The 24686-nt window shown below is 37.9% G+C and overlaps 1 protein-coding gene across 1 annotated transcript in view; it reads left to right on the top strand.

Annotated features, from left to right (window-relative positions):
* The window catches only part of OS9 (OS9 endoplasmic reticulum lectin), a gene marked incomplete in the record, with an annotated part of 610958 nt that overhangs the window by 36145 nt on the left and 550127 nt on the right, over positions 1-24686 (top strand). The window contains 2 exon segments of the mRNA XM_053708203.1: positions 1745-1821; positions 22257-22355. Coding sequence (XP_053564178.1) covers positions 1745-1821; positions 22257-22355 — 176 coding nt within the window.

The raw sequence follows: 24686 nt of genomic DNA on the forward strand, positions 1-24686 counted from the left end.
TTTTTTTATCTGATAATCAGATAATGCCTGTAGTCCACAACGAGGTAGAAAAACTCGTGGAACTCTTTGCCGTCTACGTATTGGCAAAATCTGTTCATTTCTTCGATTTTCATGGCCCCTTGCTAAAGAAATTGCAGACAAAATCAGGAAATAATCCATCTTCTTGCGCTGAAAATATGGAGTAAATTAGATGTTCTCCTATCTCTTCATGGAGAACATTAGTAGTCGTATTAGGAGGAGAACTTTAGGCTCTCCAATGGCGCAAAATAATGATAAATATCTATTTTGGAGAGAAATAGGTCGTATTCTTGAATATACACCCTGAAAAGGGCGTTTTAAAGCTTTATTTAGCGCAAATGTGCGCCTAGGCGAGGGACATTGAAGGGCGAGAATTTTGCAGTCGTATTTGCACATTTTTAGGAGTATTTCTTAATGATAAATAGGAGATATATTACGACGGCGTGAATTAAGGCGCAAATTAAGGAGAATATGTTTGATAAATCGAGCCCTTAGTAGTTTGGAGAAACCTTGTAAATAGAGAGAGAGCCCTGACTGTACACCACCTAATCCTCCTAGATCCCTCCTAGACAATATTATACAGCAGTTAGTAGTAAAGTCACACAGCTTTACTTTCTGTTTAAAGGGCCATACAAATACTTTTATGCAGTTGAGAGTAACAAATATGTTTAAACATTTTTTTGTTTACGCTAGCAGGAAAAACATGCACTACCGATTGGTTCAACTGCTCATTGGCTAAATAGGACAGCTCCCACAGCTCTGTAAAAAAAATTGGGAGATTAGCCCAAATCAAAAAGAATTACATTTCTTCCAAGAACAAAAGAAATTAAAAGCATCTAAGATGCATCAAACAAAAAGTACTAAAGATATTGTTGCTAGATAACAAGCGACCGCTTTGACTTGCATGTGTATTACAAGTTGAAAGTAGACGGGTGTAGTGTTTGCACTCGTTGGGTTAGCCCAACTGAAGACCTAGCGTAAGGGGTAAAAAAAAATGTACAACAAACATAAATATATTTAAAATAAAGTGTTACTTATATATACAGTTTCTCATAACAATGACATAAATAGTAAAAAAATATTTTATAAGGGCTAACCGGTATAAGATCAGGTATTTGACTGGAAAGGGCTATAGTGTGTGTGTGTGTGTGTACACACAACGTATGGTTTAGCACACCTTACAAAAAGTTTTAATACATCTTTTGGAGTGCTGCCAATTAGACCAAATAGTTACACAAAACGGCACATCCACTTGCAAATACACAACATATTTATAACTGCTGCAGAGTTTAAAGGGATTATAAAAACCCAAAAGTTTTCTTATGATTCATACCATTCAAAAAAAAAAAAAAAAGTTTCCACTTTTCTTTTTTTGATCAAATTTTCTTCGTTCCTAACATATTCTGTGTTGAAGGGATACTTAGGTAGGCATCTTGCAATTGGATAACATTCTTGCAAAACTGCTGCCACATAGTGCTCCAGAAATGGGCCGGCTCCTAAGCATATGTCCCTCCTTTTTATCAAAAGATATCAAAACAACAAAAATAAATTGATAATAGAATAAAATTAGAAAGTTACATGCTGTATCTGAATCATGAAAGAAAAAATAAATTTGGTTTCATATCCCTTTAATTTTTTTTTACATCATCCGCATTCTATTTGTCAAATGTAATAGTTTAATAGCATTTCACAATTTTTACAACTTGTTTTTTTTTTTGTGTTTCAGATTCGGAAGTAAAAGGAGACATTCTATCTCTTGGCACTTATCAATCTGAATTTGATTGGAACAATGAAACTGCAAAGGTGCTGAACTGAAATCTGCTTTTATTCCTTTTCATCTTAGACACAGACTTCTATTTTATTGAGGGTCGGGCCTGGGTAAAATGCTTTGATAAAATATGCACTTATAGTCGGATTAGGCTACTGTAGCTGGAAACATGAATGCTTAAAATGAAATTCCAATGAAAGCATCTGAGTGCAGTGATGTGTAAAAAACATGCATGTTACTTGTTGGATTTGGCCCGAAGATCTGTAAATCGAACCCTGCTTATACCCTGATTATTTGATAGTAACATGTGAGGCTATGACTGTCACATTATGCACCTACTGTGGCTTAGTTTCCATTCAGGTGGTACATTTTGGAAAATAATAACATTTATCTTTGTTAAAGACCAGTTTCAAAACTTTACAACCTCAATGGAAACTAGGCCAATGTTGGTTAACATATTAATCTCTCTGTACAGTCTAAAATGGGTTAGATTTGCACGAGACACCTGCCATTATGTTAGGTGAAGGAACATGAGGCTGATGTTGTTGCTAGCTCTTACACACCTGCACCCACACAGCAGTTGTAGTAGTGCACCAGGAACATGGACCACTACATCAAACCAAATTGCAAAGGGAATGTGAAAATTTAGCAATTTCTCCATGTGTTTGTTGAAACATGAGGTAATGGGTTTGGTGACTATATTACTGCATGTTGTGCATTCAATAAATATTTGAAAGACCACTTCTCTCTGTTAAGCCTTCTTGATCTGTCTGCAGCCTTTGCTACTGTTGACTCCCTCTCTTGCTCCTAACCCTCCAATTTACAAAACAGCCTTCTCTTGGTTCTCCTCCTACTTGTCTAACCGCACCTTTAGTGTAGTCTTCTCTGGCACATCCTCTGCCCCTTTACCACTTTCTGTTGGGGTACCACAAGGCTCTGTCCTTGTTCCCCTTCTCAATTTTTATGTCATCCTTAGGTTCCTTAATAACGTCCCACGGGTTTCAGTATCATTTGTATGCTGATGATACCCAAATCTACTTCTCTGCACCAGACCTATCCCGTTCCTTGCTTACTCGTGCCTCTATTTTTCTAATATTTCTTCCTGGATGTTTCTAACTACCTTAAAGGGGCAGTCAACACCAGAATTTTTGTTGTTTAAAAAGAAAGATAATTTCTTTATTACCCATTCCCCAATTTTGCATAACTAACACTGTTATATAAATACACTTTTTACCTCTGTGATTACCTTGTATCTAAGCCTCTGCAAACTGCCCCCTTGTTTTTTTTTTTTACATGCATTTTAGCCAATCAGTGCTAACTCCAGAGTAACTTTACGTGCATGAGCTCAATGTTATCTATATAAAACACATAAACTAATGCTATATAGTGGTCAAAATGCATTCAGATTAGAGGCAGTCTTCAAAGTCTTAGAAATTAGCACATGAACCTCCTAGGTTTAGCTTTCAACTAACACTACCAAGAAATTAAAGTAAATTGTAAAGTTGTTTAAAATTACATTCCCTATTTAAATCATGAAATGTGTTTTTTTGGACTTGACTGTCTCTTTAAGCTAAATCTCTCAAAAATTGAGCTCCGTATCTTCCTCCATTTTCCAAAATCTCTATCCCCAACTTTCTATAATTGTTGATAAAAAAAATCATTACCCCCCCGTACAAGTAAAAAAATCATTACCCCAACACTGCATGCCCAATGTCTTGACGTCTAACTTGACTCAGATCTTTCTTTCACTCCCCACATCCAGTGTTTCTCAAATTCCTGTCGTTTCCACCTTAAAAACATCTCCAAAATTCACCACTTCCTCACACAAGACACAACTAAGAATTTAATCTACTCTCTCTCATCATTTTTTTGCAACTCCATTCTCTCAGGTCTTTCTAGCTGCTGTCTATCTCCTTTACAATCCATAATGAATGGCTTTGCCACACTGATCTTCCTTACATGTTGCTCCTCATCTGCTGCACCTCTCTGCCAGTCCCTTCACTGGCTACCTCTAGAATAAAATGCAAACTCCTGACTTTGACATTTAAGGCCCTCAATAATACTGTTCCCCCCCCCCCATATCTCAGGCGTTGTCTCTAGAGACTCCCTCCCGTCCACTTTACTATCCTCGTAAACTTTTGTCCTCCTCTTGTTACCTCATCACATTACAGTCTACAGGACTTCTCCAGATTGCCCCCATCTTGTGGAAATCTCTGCCTTGTTCCACAAGACTCTCCCCTAGTTTTTTTTTTTTTTTAATATTTTTGAGGTTTTCAGCAAGTACAATAATATAATCATGTACAGCAAATATTAGGAGTATCATATTGCTAGCTGTTACATTATGAAAATATCTTAAAGTAAAATCCAAAACAGCATAAATGTTGTAGTATGCATTGAAATTAGAACCTCTTTTTAATAATTTCCTCCAATATTACGAGGGACCACTCATGGATCCTGAAAAGTTTAGAGTATTATACAGGAGGAATTCTTTCCTATGAATGAGTAATGTAGTAAAGTATGTAAGTACGTTGCGTTGCGTTCATTCAGCTTGTAAAAAGGCAAATACTGGACAATCTTGCTAAACTCAGAAGAGAAACTAAGCTTGATGTTGATCTGCAAGATTTAGTTATAAGGAAGATGGGTACAGTGTGGTATAAACTAGACAAACCGTGTATTTAGTCCTCCTGAAGAAGGAGGCTTATTATGGGGGGGGGGGGGGAGGAGGTGGTAATTTTGGCATGGTAAGCAAACGACTCCTCTGGACAACCTCTAGAAATGCCAGAGTATTGTATATGTAAGGGGTTAAAGTTGAAGCAAATAATAGAATATAAGTAGTGTCCTAACACCTCTTAAAGGGACACTGAACCCAAATTTTTTCTTTCGTGATTCAGATAGAGCATGCAATTTTAAGCAACTTTCTAATTTACTCCTATTATCACATTTTCTTCATTCTCTTGCTATCTTTGTTTGAAAGAAGGCATTTAAGCTTTTTTTTGGTTCAGAACTCTGGACAGTACTTTTTTATTGGTGGATGAATTTATCCACCAATCGGCAAGGACAACCCAGGTTGTTCACCAAAATTGGGCCGGCATCTAAACTTACATTCTTGCATTTCAAATAAAGCTACCAAGAGAATGAAGAAAATTTGATAATAGGAGTAAATTAGAAAGATGCTTAAAATTTCATGCTCTATCTGAATCACGAAAGAAAAAATTTGGGTTCAGTGTCCTTTAAGACAAAATGTAAATAGATAAATGCGAGGGTAAATAATCAAACCATTGAATATCTCCCCCCTAAATAAAAAGGTACTCTGTCTCCTGGATGTGGGCCCACCACCCAGGAACAGAGGGATCATACCACGAACGTTTATATCTATTACCAAGGGAGAGGAGAATATGAAATACTAGACCCTACTATAACTTAAATTTAAGTACGTGCATATGGCACCCTAACCTAAATGGCTAAAATTGAAAAGTGAGAACACCCTCAGGCCAAACTCCAGCACCCAGGTCTATATGGTGGGACTAACAATACAGTATAAAGTTAAGCTCAAGTTGAATAACCAAGGACCTTTATGTCTATGGTAAATAAGCACAAAATTAACAGGCTTAACTATAGTTAGATATACCAAATAGCTTGAATAATTTGTGCTTAGATTATTCATTAAAGGGACAGTCAAGTCCAAAAAAAACTTTCATGTTTTAAATAGGGCATGCAATTTTAAACAACTTCCCAATTTACTTTTATCACCAATTTTGCTTTGTTCTCTTGGTATTCTTAGTTGAAAGCTAAAACTAGGAGGTTCATATGCTAATTTCTTAGACCTTGAAGACTGCCTCTAATCTGAATACATTTTGACCACTAGATGGCATTAGTTCACATGCTTCATATAGATAACATTGAGCTCATGCACGTAAAGTGACCTAGGACTGAGCACTGATTGGCTAAACTGCATGTCTGTCAAAAGAACTGAAATAAGGGGGCAGTCAGCAGAAGCTTAGATACAAGGTAAAAGAGGTAAAAAGTATATTAGTATAACTGTGTTGGTTATGCAAAACTGGGGAATGGGTAATAAAGGGATTATCTTTCTTTTTAAACAACAAAAATTCTGGTGTTGACTGTCCCTTTAAAGCCTTGTCCTATACCAGATCTAGAGAATAAGTGTTGGTTCCAGAACTGTTCGGTCAATTGACTCTAATAGTGCATAGCATGTTTTCTGCTGGGCTACATAGGTATTCACTAAAGGAAACTTAACTGAAATCTTTTATATTAGGCCTATACAGTGGCAAACATAGACTGGGAAATAACTTCTCTTTCACACAAAATATCTGCAGGCTTACCAATTGCATAGCTAGACTGTCTGTCAAAATTGAGTCTGAACCTATATATAAACAGCATAGGTTTATGTTTCTAGAGAAAATATATAACTATAAATAAGGTAGACTGTAAAACGTTTTACCATCATATATCTATGGAACCTATAGGTACATTTTTAAATATAAAATTTAGGTTAACTTGTAAAACATGAACAATAACAGTAATCAGACTTGCATATAAGAAACATTAAGATGGGGTAATTGTCCGTGTCTAATATATTGTTCATTATCACAGGAAGCCAAATCTACTGTTAGTGATTAGCCCACTTCATGGTAGGTCAAGCTCAGTGTAAATATCATGCCTTGTCGAACAGAAAAGAACGTTCCCAAAGAATGCATAGGACCGTGCTTGGGCCATGGTGTGTCTGGAGGGATCTCTGTGATAAAAAATTGAAACCGGCAAACGCAAATCTATGCCCGCAGCAGGCTCATGCAGAAAGGTGTTGTCCGTTAGCTGAGGGAAAGCTAACCATTAATTGGATAACTTGTGCAGCAGAGAGAGAACTCCCTGCCTAAATAGTTCTATGGTATCCACAGCACCAATTTAGGTAAAAGAAAAAACCTTTATTTTCACATTACATTTTGGCCTTCATGGCCTTAATCATGCAAACAAAACATTTCAGCCTCTATTCACAGTATATAGGCTAATCAATTAAAACATTAATTACAAACAGATTTGACAAAATGTTTCACACAGAGCAATTACTCCCTCTAGTGTTAGTCATATTTTACTACATCATATGAAATTTAACGATCAAGTTACCAAAATACAATTGCTAGAGGAGTTTCCACTGAATGCACAAGTGTCATTGAAAACAAGAAAATATATAGGAACAAGTCTTACTGCAATCTTATATGTCTGTAGTTACACCACTAAAGTGTATTACTAGCACCTTTTACCAATCTTACTGAGAAATTTTACCTATGTGTTTAAATGAACAAGAAATTTTACCTATGTGTTTAAATAAACAAAAACGGTCTATTAAACATTTTGATTTTTTTTTTTTAATTTTTACATTTAGAGAAAGACAGATAAATAGAGATTAAATAGAGAAATACATTTCTCTGTCTTTCTCTAAATGTAAAAATTCAAAAAAATTTTTTAAAAAGTTTAATAGCCAGTTTTTGTTTATTTAAACACATAGGTAAAATTTCTCAGTAAGATTGGTAAAAGGTGTTAGTAATATATTTTAGTGGTGTAACTACAGACCTATAAGATTGCAGTAAGACTTGTTCCTATATATTTTCTTGTTTTCAATGACACTTGTGCATTCAGTGGAAACTCCTCTAGCAATTGTATTTTGGTAACTTGAGCATTAAATTTCATATGATGTAGTAAAATATGACTAACACTAGAGGGAGTAATTGCTCTGTGTGAAACATTTTGTCAAATCTGTTTGTAATTAATGTTTTAATTGATTAGCTTATATATTGTGGATAGAGGCTGAAATGTTTTGTTTGCATGATTAAGGCCATGAAGGCCGAAACGTCGCATGTAATGTGAAAATAAAGGTTTTTTCTTTTACCTAAATTGGTGCTGTGGATACCATTTGTCTATGTTGCTGTGAGGGTGGCAGTAACCCTTTCTCCACGGGCATCAAACAGAACTAAAACCTACTTTAAGGTACTAACAGGTACTGTACTCATTTACTACTTTTGTTGCCTAAATAGTTCTGCCACTGCTGACAAGTGCGATTATCCGTAGTCAATCAATGATTTTGGGGACAGTAGTCTGAGAAGGAGAAGTGATTTTGATCTGGCCTACCTGGGTGAGCATCCATTAACCCACGCCAGTCTTAGTAAGGTTATGTGATTGTAATGGCTCCTTCAACCAGGCGGAGGAAAATTGGATGCCCACTTCTCCTGTCTTCTGAGTCATCTTCATGATCTCTAGTGAGATATTGTCCGCAGCCTCCGTCTGCACTAGAGTAAGGTGTAGTGATTTTAGCCGTGAGCCTCCTGAAGGAGATTCCCTCGTGGTGCGCGGACAGTTTTGAGAACTTCCATGTCGCGTTGCTGAGGGTTTAAGGAATCCACAGTTGGTAGAGGTTGTTTCGTCAGGGGAGATAATAGTGAAGCAGTGCTCATCTTGATGGTCTGGAAGTGAGCATCAATGAGCTTCTGGGTGCGAAGTTCCCAGGCCTCCACCGCCTCCAAGTTGGAACTGCCCCTCAAGCACAAGCGAGCGGCTCACAGACATATACTCCCCAACGCTTAGATGTGCAGAAAGAGTTAGGACAGTTTAGAAGTCCGGGGTAGAGTATATTATGGTCAGCTAGTTCCTCTGTCTGTAATAATTGCCAAGGCCTGCGCGCCTAGTAGATGAAATAGTAGCGCTTACCGCATGACAAGGTTGAGAAGTCCTAATCTTGCATAACTACTCAGTGTGAATCTTTGTCTTGTTTGAGAACGTCTGTTCTCATCGGCAGATGGCTCCGCCCCCTAGTTTTCATAGTTTCAAGAACTTCCTAAAGACTCTACTGATCAGGGATGCATACAATATACACTACCAATTTCTTACCTCTCTTCCTATCCTTTTTTTTTTTTTTTTTTTTTTTTCTTTATCCCTTTAATCTTATTATGTAAGCCTACGAGCCCAGCTGTTTTGTAGATCACCTTCATGAGAGCTAATTTACGACTGTGCAACTAAGGCAGGTCCCTGTACACATTTGTCTCCCATAAATGCTTATTAGACCTTGTTTACAGCGCAGTGAAATCTGTTGGCGCTCTACAAATAACTGATAATAATTAGGGATTGCTACATTTTGTTTCTACTTTAGCACATTGTTGTAGAGTAGTTGGATTTCTTTTACAGAACTTTAAAAACCTCTATATGTTGTGCTAGCATTTAAACTATATAATTTTTAAAATGTATCGACTTCTTTCTCTCTGACTTGTTTACTGATTGGTATTATCCTATGGTAGGCACAAAGAATCTCTACCTGTGTTATACAGTAAGGCCTTACACACTGAATTCAACCATACTTTTTAACAAATCGGCATATCGTGCCATGCAGATAAAATAATGTACAGCATACTTCAAGATTTCAGTGTTCTCCTTGGGACCTTTTTAAATTGATGTACCACCCGGCTAAAATTTTAGCCGCTATTAAGCAAAATTAACTAACTTTTCAATTTATTTTGCACAAATTATCATTAACCCCTTAGTGACCGAGGACGTGCAGGGTACGTCTGAAAAAAAAAGGCAGTTAACGCCTGACGACGTACCCTGCACGTCCTCGGCTAAAGTGAGTGCTGGAAGCGATCAAGATCGCTTCCAGGCACTATTACAGTACTGCAGGGATGCCTCGATGTCTGGGCATCCCTGCAGTGCTGTTACGGAGTGCCGGGACCGGATTGATCACTCCCCCTTGAGTGATCACTTCCGGTTTTGCTCCACGTGGAGCCCGGCAGTGCAGCAGAGCATCGGAAGCGATCGGACACGCTTCCGATGCTCTGCTAGTGTGCTAAGTGCCTCGGTAAGTCGAGGCACTTAGTTAGTATATAAATAAACGAAAAAAATGTGAAAAAAAAATATAATATAAAATAAAAAAGCCCACATATAGCGCCCCCCCCCCTCCCCCATGAGGCTTCCAAAATGGCGATGCCCGGTGCATCATGGGGCATCTGGGGGTGTCCCTAGCCTGTCTCACCATAGGGGCAAGCTAGGGTCACCCAATCTGAGCCTTCTTAGAAAAAAAAAATAATAATAATAAAATACCCCATTTGTCTGATCATGTCAATATTTGTAAATATTGACTCTGATCAGTGTGGATCTCCCTCCCTCTCCTCACTTGCCATTTTGTTGGAGAAAGAGAGAGACCTGTATTTTAGCAGAGAGAGATTTATTTCTTTTATTTGTTAAAAAATTTAAAATCCAAAGGCTCTTTTCAGAGCCATTAACTCCTAGCTTGCCAGTGATCACTATAAATCACTGGCAGTAGCACAGCTGCACTTTTTTTTGCTGTCTGTGCATTTTTTTAGGGGTTAATTTTTGTTGTTGTATTTTTTTTTAAAAACTCAAAGGCTCCTTTCAGAGCCATTTAGCTAATTTAATTTAATTTAAAGACTATTTAACCCCTAGCTTGCCAGTGATCGCTATACATCACTGGCATTAGCATAGCTGTACTTTTTTGCTGTCTGTGCATTTTTTAGGGGTTAATTTTTGTTGTTGTAATTTTTTAAAAACCTAAACGCTCCTTTCAGAGCCATTTAGCTAATTTAATTTAATTTAAATAGTATTTAACCCCTAGCTTGCCAGTGATCGCTATAAATCACTGGCATTAGCATAGCTGTACATTTTTGCTGTCTGTGCATTTTTTTTAGGGGTTAATTTTTGTTGTAATTTTTTAAAAACCCAAAGGCTCCTTTCAGAGCCATTTAGCTAATTTAATTTAAAGAGTATTTAACCCCTAGCTTGCCAGTGATCGCTATAAATCACTGGCATTAGCATAGCTGTACTTTTTTTTAAAAAAACCCAAAGGCCATTTAGTTAATTTAATTTAAAGAGTATTTAACCCCTAGCTTGCCAGTGATCGCTATAAATCACTGGCATTAGCATAGCTGTACTTTTTTAAAAAAAACCCAAAGGCCATTTAGTTAATTAATTAATTTTGGTTTTCTGTGACAGATACAAAAATGTCACAGAAAAGATATAGTGTTGAGGAGGCGTATGCCATCCTTGCGTCAGAGTCAGATGCCTCTATGTCTGACTCAGACCCCAATTTTGACCCTGCCATATGCTCAGATACATCATTAGATGCAGTCTCAACTGATAGTGATGTATCTGTGGCTGCTAGCCCCCCTGCCAGCCCCCCTGCTAGAAGGAGGCGTGTTGCTGCCATTGCCGCTGAAGAGTGGGTAACGCCTCATCTCCAGAGGCCAGATATCCCACCCTTCACAGCAAATGCTGGCATAAATATAGATGTGGCAGGTTTTAGCCCCCAACAGTTTCTGGAGGTGTTTCTGGGTGATGATGTATTGGGGAACATTGTCGCCCAAACTAATTTATATGCCCATCAGTACCGTGCTGCAAAGCCTGAAACATATTTGGCAAAGCAGCAATGGGCCCCCATCAATGTGCCAGAATTTAAAAAATTCTGGGCATTGACTTTGCTGATGGGCATCATAAAGAAACCCTCCGTTCGCTCCTACTGGAGCAGTAGCCCCATCTGCTCTACCCCCATTTTCTCCCAGAGTATGTCGAGGCAGAGATATGAAATGATTCTTCATTTCATGCACTTCAGCGACAACAGCCTGTGCCCCCCTAGGGAGCATCCCCAATTTGACAGGCTGTATAAAATCCGCCCCCTGATTACCCACTTTTCTGCCAGGTTTGCAGAGGCTTATACACCTGGAAGGAATATATGCGTTGATGAATCCCTGATGAAGTATAAGGGAAGGCTGGGATTCAAGCAGTATATTCCTTCCAAGCGCTCCAGGTATGGGGTAAAGGTGTATAAGCTCTGTGAGAGCGAGACTGGGTATACTCAGGCCTTCCGGGTGTATGAGGGAAAGGATAGCCACCTTGACCCTCCAGGTTGCCCAGAACATATGGGAACCACTGGCAAGATTGTCTGGGACCTGATATTACCCCTAATGAACAAAGGGTATCACTTGTACTTAGACAATTTTTATACAAGTGTCCTTTTGTTCAAGCTACTGTATTGCTTTGATACAGTAGCTTGCGGTACTATTAAAAAGAACCGCAAAGGTTTCCCAGGACAACTTGTACGCACCCGGCTACGAAGGGGGGAGACCTCTGCTCTGCGCCAAGAGGAGCTGTTGGCACTGAAGTACAGAGACAAGAAGGATGTATACCTTCTTACCACCATCCACACAGAGAGGACGGTGGCGGTCTCTGTACGTGGCAGAGCTGAGATCATAAGGAAGCCAGTGTGCATCAAGTCTTATAACAGACATATGGGTGGGGTTGATCTGGCAGATCAGCTGCTGCAGCCCTACCTAATTATGCAGAAGACAAGGGCCTGGTACAAAAAGGTTGCAATTTACCTAATGCAGATTGCAACCCACAACGCTTTTTTGTTGTTCAAAAAAGCAAACCCCGGAATGAAACTGACTTTTTTACAATTTCAGCTCCAGATCATTTCGGGGATTTTGTACCATGATGCACCTGCTCCCCGGGCGGTGATGGGAGAGAGCAGAGTTGGGGCTACTCATTTTATTTTTAAAATCCCCCCTACTGCCGCAAAGCAGAGACCACAAAAAAAATGCAGAGTCTGTACCAAGAGGGGGCAGAGAAGGGACACTGTATATCACTGTCCTGATTGCCCTGGACAGCCTGGACTCTGCATTGGGGACTGCTTCAAGCGGTACCATACAATGGTCAATTTTTAAAAAATAAATAAATTTGCTGTTATTTTTTTTTTGTTATGTTTACTGTTAAATTTTTTGTTATTTTTTTACTTTTAATGTGCCAGATTTTTACATTTCACTAATATATATTTTTTTCTAAAATGGGGCTGTTCTTTTTTTTTTTTTTTACAAAAACCCCTGTCAAACCTATGCATGGGGACATAGGTGTACTCAGGGTGCCTAGCAGAAAACAACCTGTAGTATTTTTTTTGCACTAACTTACAACAGTCTCTCCTAAATCATAGTCAAAAAGCAATGTGTGTGTAAAAATGAAAATTGAAAAAATGCCACCATACACTTTCTCCAATTTTTTTAGCTAAAACAGTTACTTCAAATGCATCAAAGCACACCATATACAATACCTTGGGGTGTCAACATTTCAAAAATATGCACATTCATGGCAATAAATAAAAGTGGGGTTTACAAAAGGCCCCAAACTAAAGATAGGCCTATCAGAAGAAATACTCTCACTTAATAACTAAAATCACAAGTCATAAAATTGTAACATAACCTTCCCAAAATCCTGGCAAACCTATGCATGGGGGGCATAGGTGTACTCAGGGTGCCTAGCAGAAAACAACCTGAAGTATTTTTTTGCACTAACTTACAACAGTCTCTCCTAAATCATAGTCAAAAAGCAATGTGTGTGTAAAAATGAAAATTGAAAAAATGCCACCATACACTTTCTCCAATTTTTTTTTAGCTAAAACAGTTACTTCAAATGCATCAAAGCACACCATATACAATACCTTGGGGTGTCAACATTTCAAAAATATGCACATTCATGGAAACAAATAAATTGGGGTATGTTAAAATACCCCCAAAAAGACAATAGGCAAAGAAAATATGTTAAATGTGAAAAAAAAATCACAAACGCATGTTGGACATTTGGCATTACACCCCCCGAACAAGCCAAGAAACTTATGCATAGGTGGTATCACTGTACTCAGGAGATGTTGGTGAACACATATTGGGGTCTTCTTTGGCAGTAACACATAACAGGAGCTGAGAATTCATGTCTAAAGTACAATGTGTGTGAAAAATAACACACAAAAAATGACTGCCTAATAGTTTGACAAAGAATTAGTGCATGGAAAGTGTTAAAATACCAGCATTTGAAATACCCTAGGGTGTCTACTTTTCAAAAATATATGGTTTGATGGGGGTAAATTACATTGGCCGGCTTCAGAAATGTCCTACATAGGACATGGGTGCATGGGATGTGAAAATTCCAAGTTGAAAAACTGGAATGCGCCCCCTAAAAATAAGGCCTTTTAGCCCCCAGAGAACCCAACACACCTATACATGGGTGGTATCACTGTACTCAGGAGATGTTGTTGAATACATATTGAGGTTTTTTTTGGCAGTAACACATAACAGGGACTGAGAATATATGCCTAAAGTACAACGTGTGTGAAAAATAACACAAAAAAAATGACTACCCAAAAGTTTGACAAAGACTAGTGGTTGAAATAGTGCATGGAAAGTGTTAAAATACCAGCATTTGAAATACCCTAGGGTGTCTACTTTTCAAAAATATATGGTTTGATGGGGGTAATTTACATTGGCCGGCTTCAGAAATGTCCCAAATAGGACATGGGTGCATGATGACAGATGTGAAAATTCCAAGTTGAAAAACTGGAATGCGCCCCCTAAAATTAAGGCCTTTTAGCCCCCAGAGAACCCGACACACCTATACATGGGGGGTATCACTGTACTCAGGAGATGTTGTTGAATACATATTGAGGTTTTTTTTGGCAGTAACACATAACAGGGACTGAGAATATATGCCTAAACTACAATGTGTGTGAAAAATAATGCAAAAAAATGACTACCTAAAAGTTTGACAAAGACTAGTGGTTGAATTAGTGCATGGAAAGTGTTAAAATACCAGCATTTGAAATACCCTAGGGTGTCTACTTTTCAAAAATATATGGTTTGATGGGGGTAATTTACATTGGCCGGCTTCAGAAATGTCCCAAATAGGACATGGGTGCATGATGAGAGATGTGAAAATTCCAAGTTGAAAAACTGGAATGCGCCCCCTAAAATTAAGGCCTTTTAGCCCCCAGAGAACCCGACACACCTATACATGGGGGGTATCACTGTACTCAGGAGATGTTGTTGAATACATATTGAGGTTTTTTTTTGGCAGTAACACATAACAGGGACTGAGAATATATGCCTAAAGTACAATGTGTGTGAAAAATAATGCAAAAAAATGACTACCTAAAAGTTTGACAAAGACTAGTGGTTGAATTAGTGCATGGAAAGTGTTAAAATACCAGCATTTGAAATACCCTAGGGTGTCTACTTTTCAAAAATATATGGTTTGATGGGGGTAATTTACATTGGCCGGCTTCAGAAATGTCCCAAATAGGACATGGGTGCATGATGACAGATGTGAAAATTCCAAGTTGAAAAACTGGAATGCGCCCCCTAAAATTAAGGCCTTTTAGCCCCCAGAGAACCCGACACACCTATACATGGGGGGTATCACTGTACTCAGGAGATGTTGTTGAATACATATTGAGGTTTTTTTTGGCAGTAACACATAACAGGGACTGAGAATATATGCCTAAAGTACAATGTGTGTGAAAAATAATGCAAAAAAATGACTACCTAAAAGTTTGACAAAGACTAGTGGTTGAATTAGTGCATGGAAAGTGTTAAAATACCAGCATTTGAAATACCCTAGGGTGTCTACTTTTCAAAAATATATGGTTTGATGGGGGTAATTTACATTGGCCGGCTTCAGAAATGTCCCAAATAGGACATGGGTGCATGATGACAGATGTGAAAATTCCAAGTTGAAAAACTGGAATGCCCCCCCTAAAATTAAGGCCTTTTAGCCCCCAGAGAACCCGACACACCTATACATGGGGGGTATCACTGTACTCAGAAGTTGTTGTTGAACACATATTGAGGTGTTTTTGGTCAGTAACATATAACAGGAACTGAGAATCCATGCCTAAAGTACAATGCGTGTGAAAAATAACACCAAAATGACTACCCAAAAGTTTGACAAAGACTGGTGGTTGAATTAGTGCATGCAAAGTGTTAAAATACCAGCATTTGAAATACCCTAGGGTGTCTACTTTTTAAAAATATATGGTTTGATGGGGGTAATTTGCATTGTCCGGCTTCAGAAATGTCCCAAATAGGACATGGGTGCATGACGACAGATGTGAAAATTCCAAATTAAAAAACTGGAATGCGCCCCCTAAAAATAAGGCCTTTTAGCCCCCAGAGAACCCAACAGACCTATACATGGGTGGTATCACTGTACTCAGGAGATGCTGCTGAAGACATATTGGGGTGTTATTTGGCAGTAACCCTTAACGTTCTCAGTAAATGTATTCTTGAATTGCTATTTTGTCAAAAAATCACCACTTTTTTTTTTTTTTTTTTCAAACTTTGGCATAGATTGGTGGTAAAATAGTTGCATGGAAAGAGTCAAAATACCCCATGTTTAATACCTTAGGTTGTGTTCTTTTAAAAAATATATATATGTGAAGGGTTAATCAGGGATTCCTGACAGATATCAGTGTTCCAATGTAACTATCGCTAATTTTTTTAAAAATTTTTTGGAAATAGCAAAGTGCTACTTGTACTTATTGCCCTATAACTTGCAAAAAAAGCAAAGAACATGTAAACATTGAGTATTTCTAAACTCAGGACAAAATTTAGAAACTATTTAGCATGGGAGTTTTTTGGTAGTTGTTGAAGTGTAGGAGATTTTGAGGGTCAAAGTTAAAAAAGTGTGTTTTTTTTCAATTTTTTCCTCATATTTTATAAAATTTTTTATAGTAAATTATAAGATATGATGAAAATAATGGTATCTTTAGAAAGTCCATTTAATGGCGAGAAAAACGGTATATAATATGTGTGGGTACAGTAAATGAGTAAGAGGAAAATTACAGCTAAACACAAACACCGCAGAAATGTAAAAATAGCCTTGGTCCCAAACGGACAGAAAATGGAAAAGTGCTGCGGTCATTAAGGGGTTAAATAAATTTGTTAAAGGGATATTAAAAACAAAAAAAATTATTTTATGTAGAGCATACGGTTTTAAACAACTTTCCAATTTACTTCTGTTATCTAATTGTCTTCAATCTCGTGATATCCTTTGTTAAAAAGCATACCTAGGTAGGCTCAAGAGCTGGGAGCTAGCTGTTAATTGGTGGCTGCACATATAAACTTCTTATCATTGGCTTGGCAATGTGTTCAGCTAGCTTTCAGTAGTGCATTCCTGCTCCTTCAAAAATGAGAATGAAGGAAATTTGAGAAAAGAAGTCAATTAGAAATTTGTTTAAAATTGTATGATCTATCTGAATCGTGAAATAAACATTTTAGGTTTCATGTCCCTTGTCTATGAGTAAGGCTAGGTCAAAGCCGAAACGCGTGAGACATTGACACTAGTCCAGCTGTGACTTTTTGTTTTTACCCCTGTTTTTTAGCTTGTTTTCCACCACAATAAAGGATACTTTTTTCTATTACGCCTGGAGGTTTGCCAGAGTTTTCGTTTTCTTCTGATGTCTATACCCTTTAAATTATGCAATTAATTTGTGCTTTGGATGGCCAAAATATTATATTATAAAGTATTATATTGCCCCACCCAGCTATTTTATATTACCCGGCTGACAAACCTTTCTGTGCAGAAAACTGGATTTATTTAGGAAATTGTACACCAATTTCTACCAAAATTATCAATAAGTCGTATAGCAATAGGTGTATTCTCTTGTCTTTTTCTAGTCCGTAAAACCCAGTGAACAAGTATCTCTTAGAATTTGTTTTATTCCTCAGATACATGATTGATTGTTAAAGTAATGTTAAGTCTACTCCAACATTTTTGTTTTAAAAAAATAGATAACTCCTTTACTACCCATTTCACAACTAACATTATACTTTATAATCTTTAAATCTCTAAATTTCTGTCTGTTTCTAAGCCCCTGCAGGCTGCCTTTATCTCAGAGCATTTTTATAGCTTTTTACAGCAAGACACTGTTCGATCATGTGTGCCATATAGATAACATTGTTCTCACTTCAGTGGAGTTATTTGAGTCAGCAGTGATTAGCTAAAATGCAAGCCTGTAAATAACACTTAAAATAAGCGGAAGGATTAGATAAAAGTTAATCAGAGAGAAAGTTTATTAATATAACCATGTTGGTTGTGCAAAACTGGGGAATGGGTAATATCATTTTGAACAATAAAAAGTTTGCGTAGCCTGAACACTGGGACACTGAACCCAAATTTTTTCTTTCATGATTTAGATAGAGCATGAAATTATAAGCAACTTTCTAATTTACTCCTATTATGCTATTTTCTTTGTTCTTTTGCCATCTTTATTTTAAAAGCAGCCAGCCCATTTTAGGTTCAGTACCATGGATATCGCTTGCTTATTGGAAAATTACGTTTACCCACCAATAAGCAAGCATAACCCAGGTTCTCAACCAAAAATGGGCTGACTCCTATGCATCACATTCCTGCTTTTTAAATAAAGATAGCAAGAGAACGAAGAAAGATTGATAATAGGAGTAAATTAGTAAGTTGCTTAAAATTGCATGCTCTATCTGAATCATTAAAGAAAAAAAAATTGGGTTCAGTGTCCCTTTTTCTTAAAGTTTCCAGTGTATTCTTATTTAAAGTGATGGTAAACTCTCCCCTTTTTAAAATCCAGATCTGGAATGTTAGTGCTATAACTTACTTTTTAAGATAGCTATACATTTCAAGTTCCCCCAATCTGCCGCCCACTTCAAAAGTAATGTTTTTGTGATCTAACGGTTAGAATTGTTTTCCAATCTGCGCTCTCCCCATGTGGCCCGTTTGTTGTAGCCATCGCACTGAATGGAGAACAATTCAATCTGTTAGCTCACAGAAAAAATTACTTTTGAAGAGGGCGGGGAATTTGAATTTTATATCTGTATTAAAAAGTAAGTTATAGAGCATCTTCATTACAACTGATGAATGAAACTCCATCTAAAATATCAATAACATTCTGGATCTAATTTTACAAATGGGAGAGTTTACCATCACTTTAATAATTTATTTACTAAACTCTATGTTACCAAAATATGAGTTTATTTAAATATTTTTTTTTTTTTTACTTATGCTATTCTTTGTATTTGCTCCTCCACTTTCTATGTTTTCTGTAGTGTCGTATAGAGCAGTCCCAGGGGCCCTCCTGAGAGGTATACAACATGTAAATGCGCCCATAGTCTGATTAGCCGCTCCAATGTAAACATTGATTCACAAGAATCCGGTGTTTACTTGGAGAACTGCTGTACAGTACCTTATGGGGGATAGAGTGCCCCTAAATGTTGGCAAGTAAATTGTGAATCGGTCACAATTGCTCTGATTCACAGTTCACTACTACTTAATAGTGACTCCCTTTGTGCTGTACTGCTTATGTGTTAATTCTTCAGGTAAAACACACCGGAAGAATATGGCACAAGCAAACAGCAAGCCGTGTGGCAACCTTTTTGTTTGGGTGCCAGTGCTAAATATCGGATCTAAAAAAAAAAGACTTACACAGTAGTGGTGCTGGGATGTTAGAGACCTTGCACTCCTCCACCTTCCATTTGAGGATGCCCCACAGATGCTCAATAGGGTTTAGGTCTGGAGACATGCTTGGCCAGTCCATCACATTTAACCTCCGCTTCTTTAGCAAGGCAGTGATCGTCTTGGAGGTGTGTTTGGGGTCCTTATCATGTTGAAATACTGCCCTGCGGCCCAGTCTCCGAAGGGAGGGGATCATGCTCTGCTTTAGTATGTTGCAGTACATGTTGGCATTCATGGTTCCCTCAATGAACTGTAGCTCCCCAGTGCCTGCAGCACTCATGCAGGCCCATACCATGACACTCCCACCACCATGCTTGACTGTAGGCAAGACACACTTGTCTTTGTACTCCTCACCCGGTTGCCGCCACACACGCTTGACACCATCTGAACCAAATAAGTTTATCTTTGTCTCGTGAGACCACAGGACATGGTTCCAGTAATCCATGTCCTTAGTCTGCTTGTCTTCAGCAAACTGTTTGCAGGCTTTCTTGTGCATCATCTTTAGAAGAGGCTTTGTTCTGGGACGACAGCCATGCAGACCAATTTGATGTACTGTGTGGCGTATGGTCTGAGCACTGACAGGCTGAAACCCCCACCCCTTCTACCTCTGCAGCAATGCTGGCAGCACTCATTCGTCTATTTCCCAAAGACAACCTCTGGAGCATGTGCACTCAACTACTTTGGTCAACAATCGCAAGGCCTGTTCTGTGTGGAACCTGTCCTGTGAAACGGCTGTATGATCTTGCACACCATGCTGCAGCTCAGTTTCAGGGTCTTAGCAATCTTCTTATAGCCTAGGCCATCTTTATGTAGAGCAGCAATTCTTTTTTTCAGATCCTCCGAGTTCTTTGCCATGAGGTGCCATGTTGAACTTCCAGTGACCAGTGTGAGAGCGATAACACCAAATTTAACACACCAGCTCCCCATTCACACCTGAGACCTTGTAACACTAACGAGTCACATGGCACCGGGGAGGGAAAATGGCTAATTGTGCCCAATTTGGACATTTCCACTTAGGGGTTTTTTGGGGGACAGCAAATTTACACTGTTATACAGGCTGTACACTCACTACTTTACATTGTAGCAAAGTGTTATTTCTTCAGTGTTGTCACATGAAAAGATATATTTACAAAAATGTGAGGGGTGTACTCACTTTTCTGAGATACTGTGTGTGTGTGTGTGTATATATGTATGTGTATGTATGTGTGTGTGTGTGTGTATGTATATATATATATATATATATATATATATATATATATATATATATATATATATATATATATATATATATATATATATATATATATAATTTTTTTTTTTTTTTTCTCACACATACACACTTGTGCTCATAAGTTTACATACCCTGGCAGAATTTATGATTTCTTGGCCAATTTTCAGAGAATATGAATGATAACACACAAACTTTTCTTTCACTCATGGTGAAGCCATGTATTATCAATCAACTTAGTTTACTCTTTTTAAATCATAATGACAAGAGAAACTACCCAAATTACCCTGATCAAAAGTTTACATACCCTGGTGATTTTGGCTTGATAACATGCACACAAGTTGACACAAAGGGGTTTGAATGGCTATTAAAGGTAACCATCATCACCTGTGATCTGTTTGCTTGTAATTAGTGTGTGTGTATAAAAGGTCAATGAGTTTCTGGACTCCTGACAGACCCTTGCATCTTTCATCCAGTACTGCACTGATGTTTCTGGATTCTGAGACATGGAGAAAGCAAAAGAATTGTCAAAGGATCTGCGGGAAAAGGTAGTTGAACTGTATAAAACAGGAAAGGGATATAAAAAGATATCCAAGGAATTGAGAATGCAAATCAGCAGTGTTCAAACTCTAATCAAGAAGTGGAAAATGATTAGGGTAATGTAAACTTTTTTGATCAGGGTCATTTAGGGAGTTTTTGTTATTATGATTTATAAAGAGTTAACACAGTTGATTGATAATAAATGGCTTCAGTCAAACACTAACCATGAGTGAAAGAAAAGTTTTTGCGTTATCATTCATATTCTCAGAAAACGACCAAGAAATCATAAATTCTGCCAGGGTATGTAAACTTATGAGCACAACTGTGTGTATGTATGTGTGTGTGTATATGTATGTATATATGTATGTGTATATATAGAATATATAGAATCTTAATGTATTGTGTATATACAATCACATACACAGTTAAACACACGTGTTATTTATATATATATATATATATATATATATATATATATATATATATATATATATATATATATTATAATTTTTATTTTATTTTTTTAAACATTTTATCTTGACTGAAAATGAGCTCTGCTCCTGTCCAGGAATCCAATACAGGCATATAGCAGTAGGGGTGGGGGGCTGCTCCTTTCAGGAATGCTGTGCCTTGCTGATATCAAATACATAACATAACAGCTAGCTAGCAGAGGGGACTGCAGTTTTAGCCTTTTTGGCAGCCGTGGGGTTAACTGCTATGTATTTGAGCCGTTTCTCAGAGAGCATGAGATTGTGTGGGAGGTTCCATAATGATTACATACCCTAAGTTTCAGACTGCAGACGTCCCTAGGCGGAAATATAAGAAAGTGGATTGCCCTCCTTCACTCTCCTGCATGGGCTCTGCTTTTATACTTCTATAGATTGATCGGCTGCTACTGAGATCACAAACAGAAAGTGAAAATAAAACAGCCATTTTAAAAATGTGTGCTAAAAGCTATAACTAGATGGAGCTGGTTTGCAAGAAATCACATACAATCAATGCAGTACAGCCATATCTGAGTATTTTTTTTTTTTAGCAAAAATCGCGGCTATTAATCGCGGTTGTAAATCACATATGCGATTTAATCGTGCAGCCCTAATATATATATCCCAATTGGTTCCATCAGAAAACCCAAAGCAAACAAGTACACTTTACCATAACTTTAAGACCACTGTGCATTTTTGAAAGCATGTGCAACTTGAGGCTACGTTTAAAACAGAGTACAGTGCTCTTTCAATAACTGAAAAAGCAAGATTTTACCTCTTATACATTCTGCTTTAGAAACGGTTGCATACTTCTATAACATTCTTTATCCTGTTTAGAAGAATCTGTTTTATTCATTTTTTTTTTTAAATGTGAAATATAGATAAATATATTTTTTTTTTCTAGGCATCCAAGCATCATCGACTAAAGCGTTACCATAGTCAGATGTATGTAAATGGTTCCAAATGTGATCTGAATGGAAAATCTAGGGAAACTGAAGTTAGGGTAAGGACCACAATTTTTAATTTACAAATTGTGCAACTGAGAGTTAAGTATTAAATGTACACAATGTGATTGTCTTTGTACATACCACTAAACTCACAATTTTGAATCACGTGGATCACTAACATGATTTTTTTTTTTTTTTTATAAAGGTACAAACCTGTATAATGTGTGTGTGTGTATGTATATATTATATGTATATAACACATAAAGAAAACCCTGCACTCACCAGCAAGCTCACAGTAAAGATTTAAAAGCAAAAATGGAACGGTTAGTTACCGCATCTGGCCAAATGGGACAGGCTCAGGTATTGGAAAGGACCTTGACGTGGTACCTGAGTCCCTAACACAGCCACACAATGCAAGCTCTCAAATCCAAACAAACTGGGAACAAGGGAGGGGTGAAGAAGTAGAACAAAGTCCAGCACACAGGTGCTATCCTGCAAAGTCACAATGACCTGCTTCCAAGGTCAAGATAGTGATATCAAAAAAACAGAGAGTAGTGACAGCATAGATATTTATTCGTGAGACAGCAGGACAAACAGCAACGTTTCGAGACTTCTGTCTCTTTGTCAAGCTGAGGGAGGGGTGCACAGGCATATGTAATCACCCAGAAATATACAAAACACGGAAGGGGACTGCACTCCAAGAACAGACCGGGTACACATCCCATGACCCAGCAATATGCTCAGCCCTGGGTGCTCAATGGCACTCACAAAAAGCTGTGCTGTCGCAGGGTCACAGGCAGTTAACACAAATATGTGAACTATGTCAGACAGGGTATGCTTCTATACACTGTAACACACGTGGGATTGGAGTTGAATTATAAAATATACCTTTTATTACTAATAATTAAAAATGACAGCAATATTGTATATTTCTCCAACATAGGTGTGTCCGGTCCACGGCGTCATCCTTACTTGTGGGATATTCTCTTCCCCAACAGGAAATGGCAAAGAGCCCAGCAAAGCTGGTCACATGATCCCTCCTAGGCTCCGCCTACCCCAGTCATTCTCTTTGCCGTTGTACAGGCAACATCTCCACGGAGATGGCTTAGAGTTTTTTAGTGTTTAACTGTAGTTTTTCATTATTCAATCAAGAGTTTGTTATTTTCAAATAGTGCTGGTACGTACTATTTACTCAGAAACAGAAAAGAGATGAAGAATTCTGTTTGTATGAGGAAAATGATTTTAGCAACCGTAACTAAAATCCATGGCTGTTCCACACAGGACTGTTGAGAGCAATTAACTTCAGTTGGGGGAACAGTTTGCAGTCCTTTGCTGCTTGAGGTATGACACATTCTAACAAGACGATGTAATGCTGGAAGCTGTCATTTTCCCTATGGGATCCGGTAAGCCATGTTTATTACGATTGTAAATAAGGGCTTCACAAGGGCTTATTTAGACTGTAGACCTTTTTTGGGCTAAATCGATTGATATTAACACTTATTTAGCCTTGAGGAATCATTTATTCTGGGTATTTTGATATAATAATATCGGCAGGCACTGTTTTAGACACCTTATTCTTTAGGGGCTTTCCCAAAGCATAGGCAGAGTCTCATTTTCGCGCCGGTGTTGCGCACTTGTTTTTGAGAGGCATGGCATGCAGTCGCATGTGAGAGGAGCTCTGATACTTATAAAAGACTTCTGAAGGCGTCATTTGGTATCGTATTCCCCTTTGGGTTTGGTTGGGTCTCAGCAAAGCAGATACCAGGGACTGTAAAGGGGTTTAAAGCTTAAAACGGCTCCGGTTCCGTTATTTTAAGGGTTAAAGCTTCCAAAATTGGTGTGCAATATTTTCAAGGCTTTAAGACACTGTGGTGAAAGTTTGGTGAATTTTGAACAATTCCTTCATGTTTTTTCGCAATTGCAGTAATAAAGTGTGTTCAGTTTAAAATTTAAAGTGACAGTAACGGTTTTATTTCAAAACGTTTTTTTGTACTTTCTTATCAAGTTTATGCCTGTTTAACATGTCTGAACTACCAGATAGACTGTGTTCTGAATGTGGGGAAGCCAGAATTCCTATTCATTTAAATAAATGTGATTTATGTGATAATGACAATGATGCCCAAGATGATTCCTCAAGTGAGGGGAGTAAGCATGGTACTGCATCATTCCCTCCTTCGTCTACACGAGTCTTGCCCACTCAGGAGGCCCCTAGTACATCTAGCGCGCCAATACTCCTTACTATGCAACAATTAACGGCTGTAATGGATAATTCTGTCAAAAACATTTTAGCCAAAATGAACCCTTGTCAGCGTAAGCGTGGATGCTCTGTTTTAGTTACTGAAGAGCATGACGACGCTGATATTAATATCTCTGAAGGGCCCCTAACC

Source organism: Bombina bombina, chromosome 3 (genome assembly GCF_027579735.1).
Source record: "Bombina bombina isolate aBomBom1 chromosome 3, aBomBom1.pri, whole genome shotgun sequence".
NCBI classification, from domain to species: domain Eukaryota; kingdom Metazoa; phylum Chordata; class Amphibia; order Anura; family Bombinatoridae; genus Bombina; species Bombina bombina.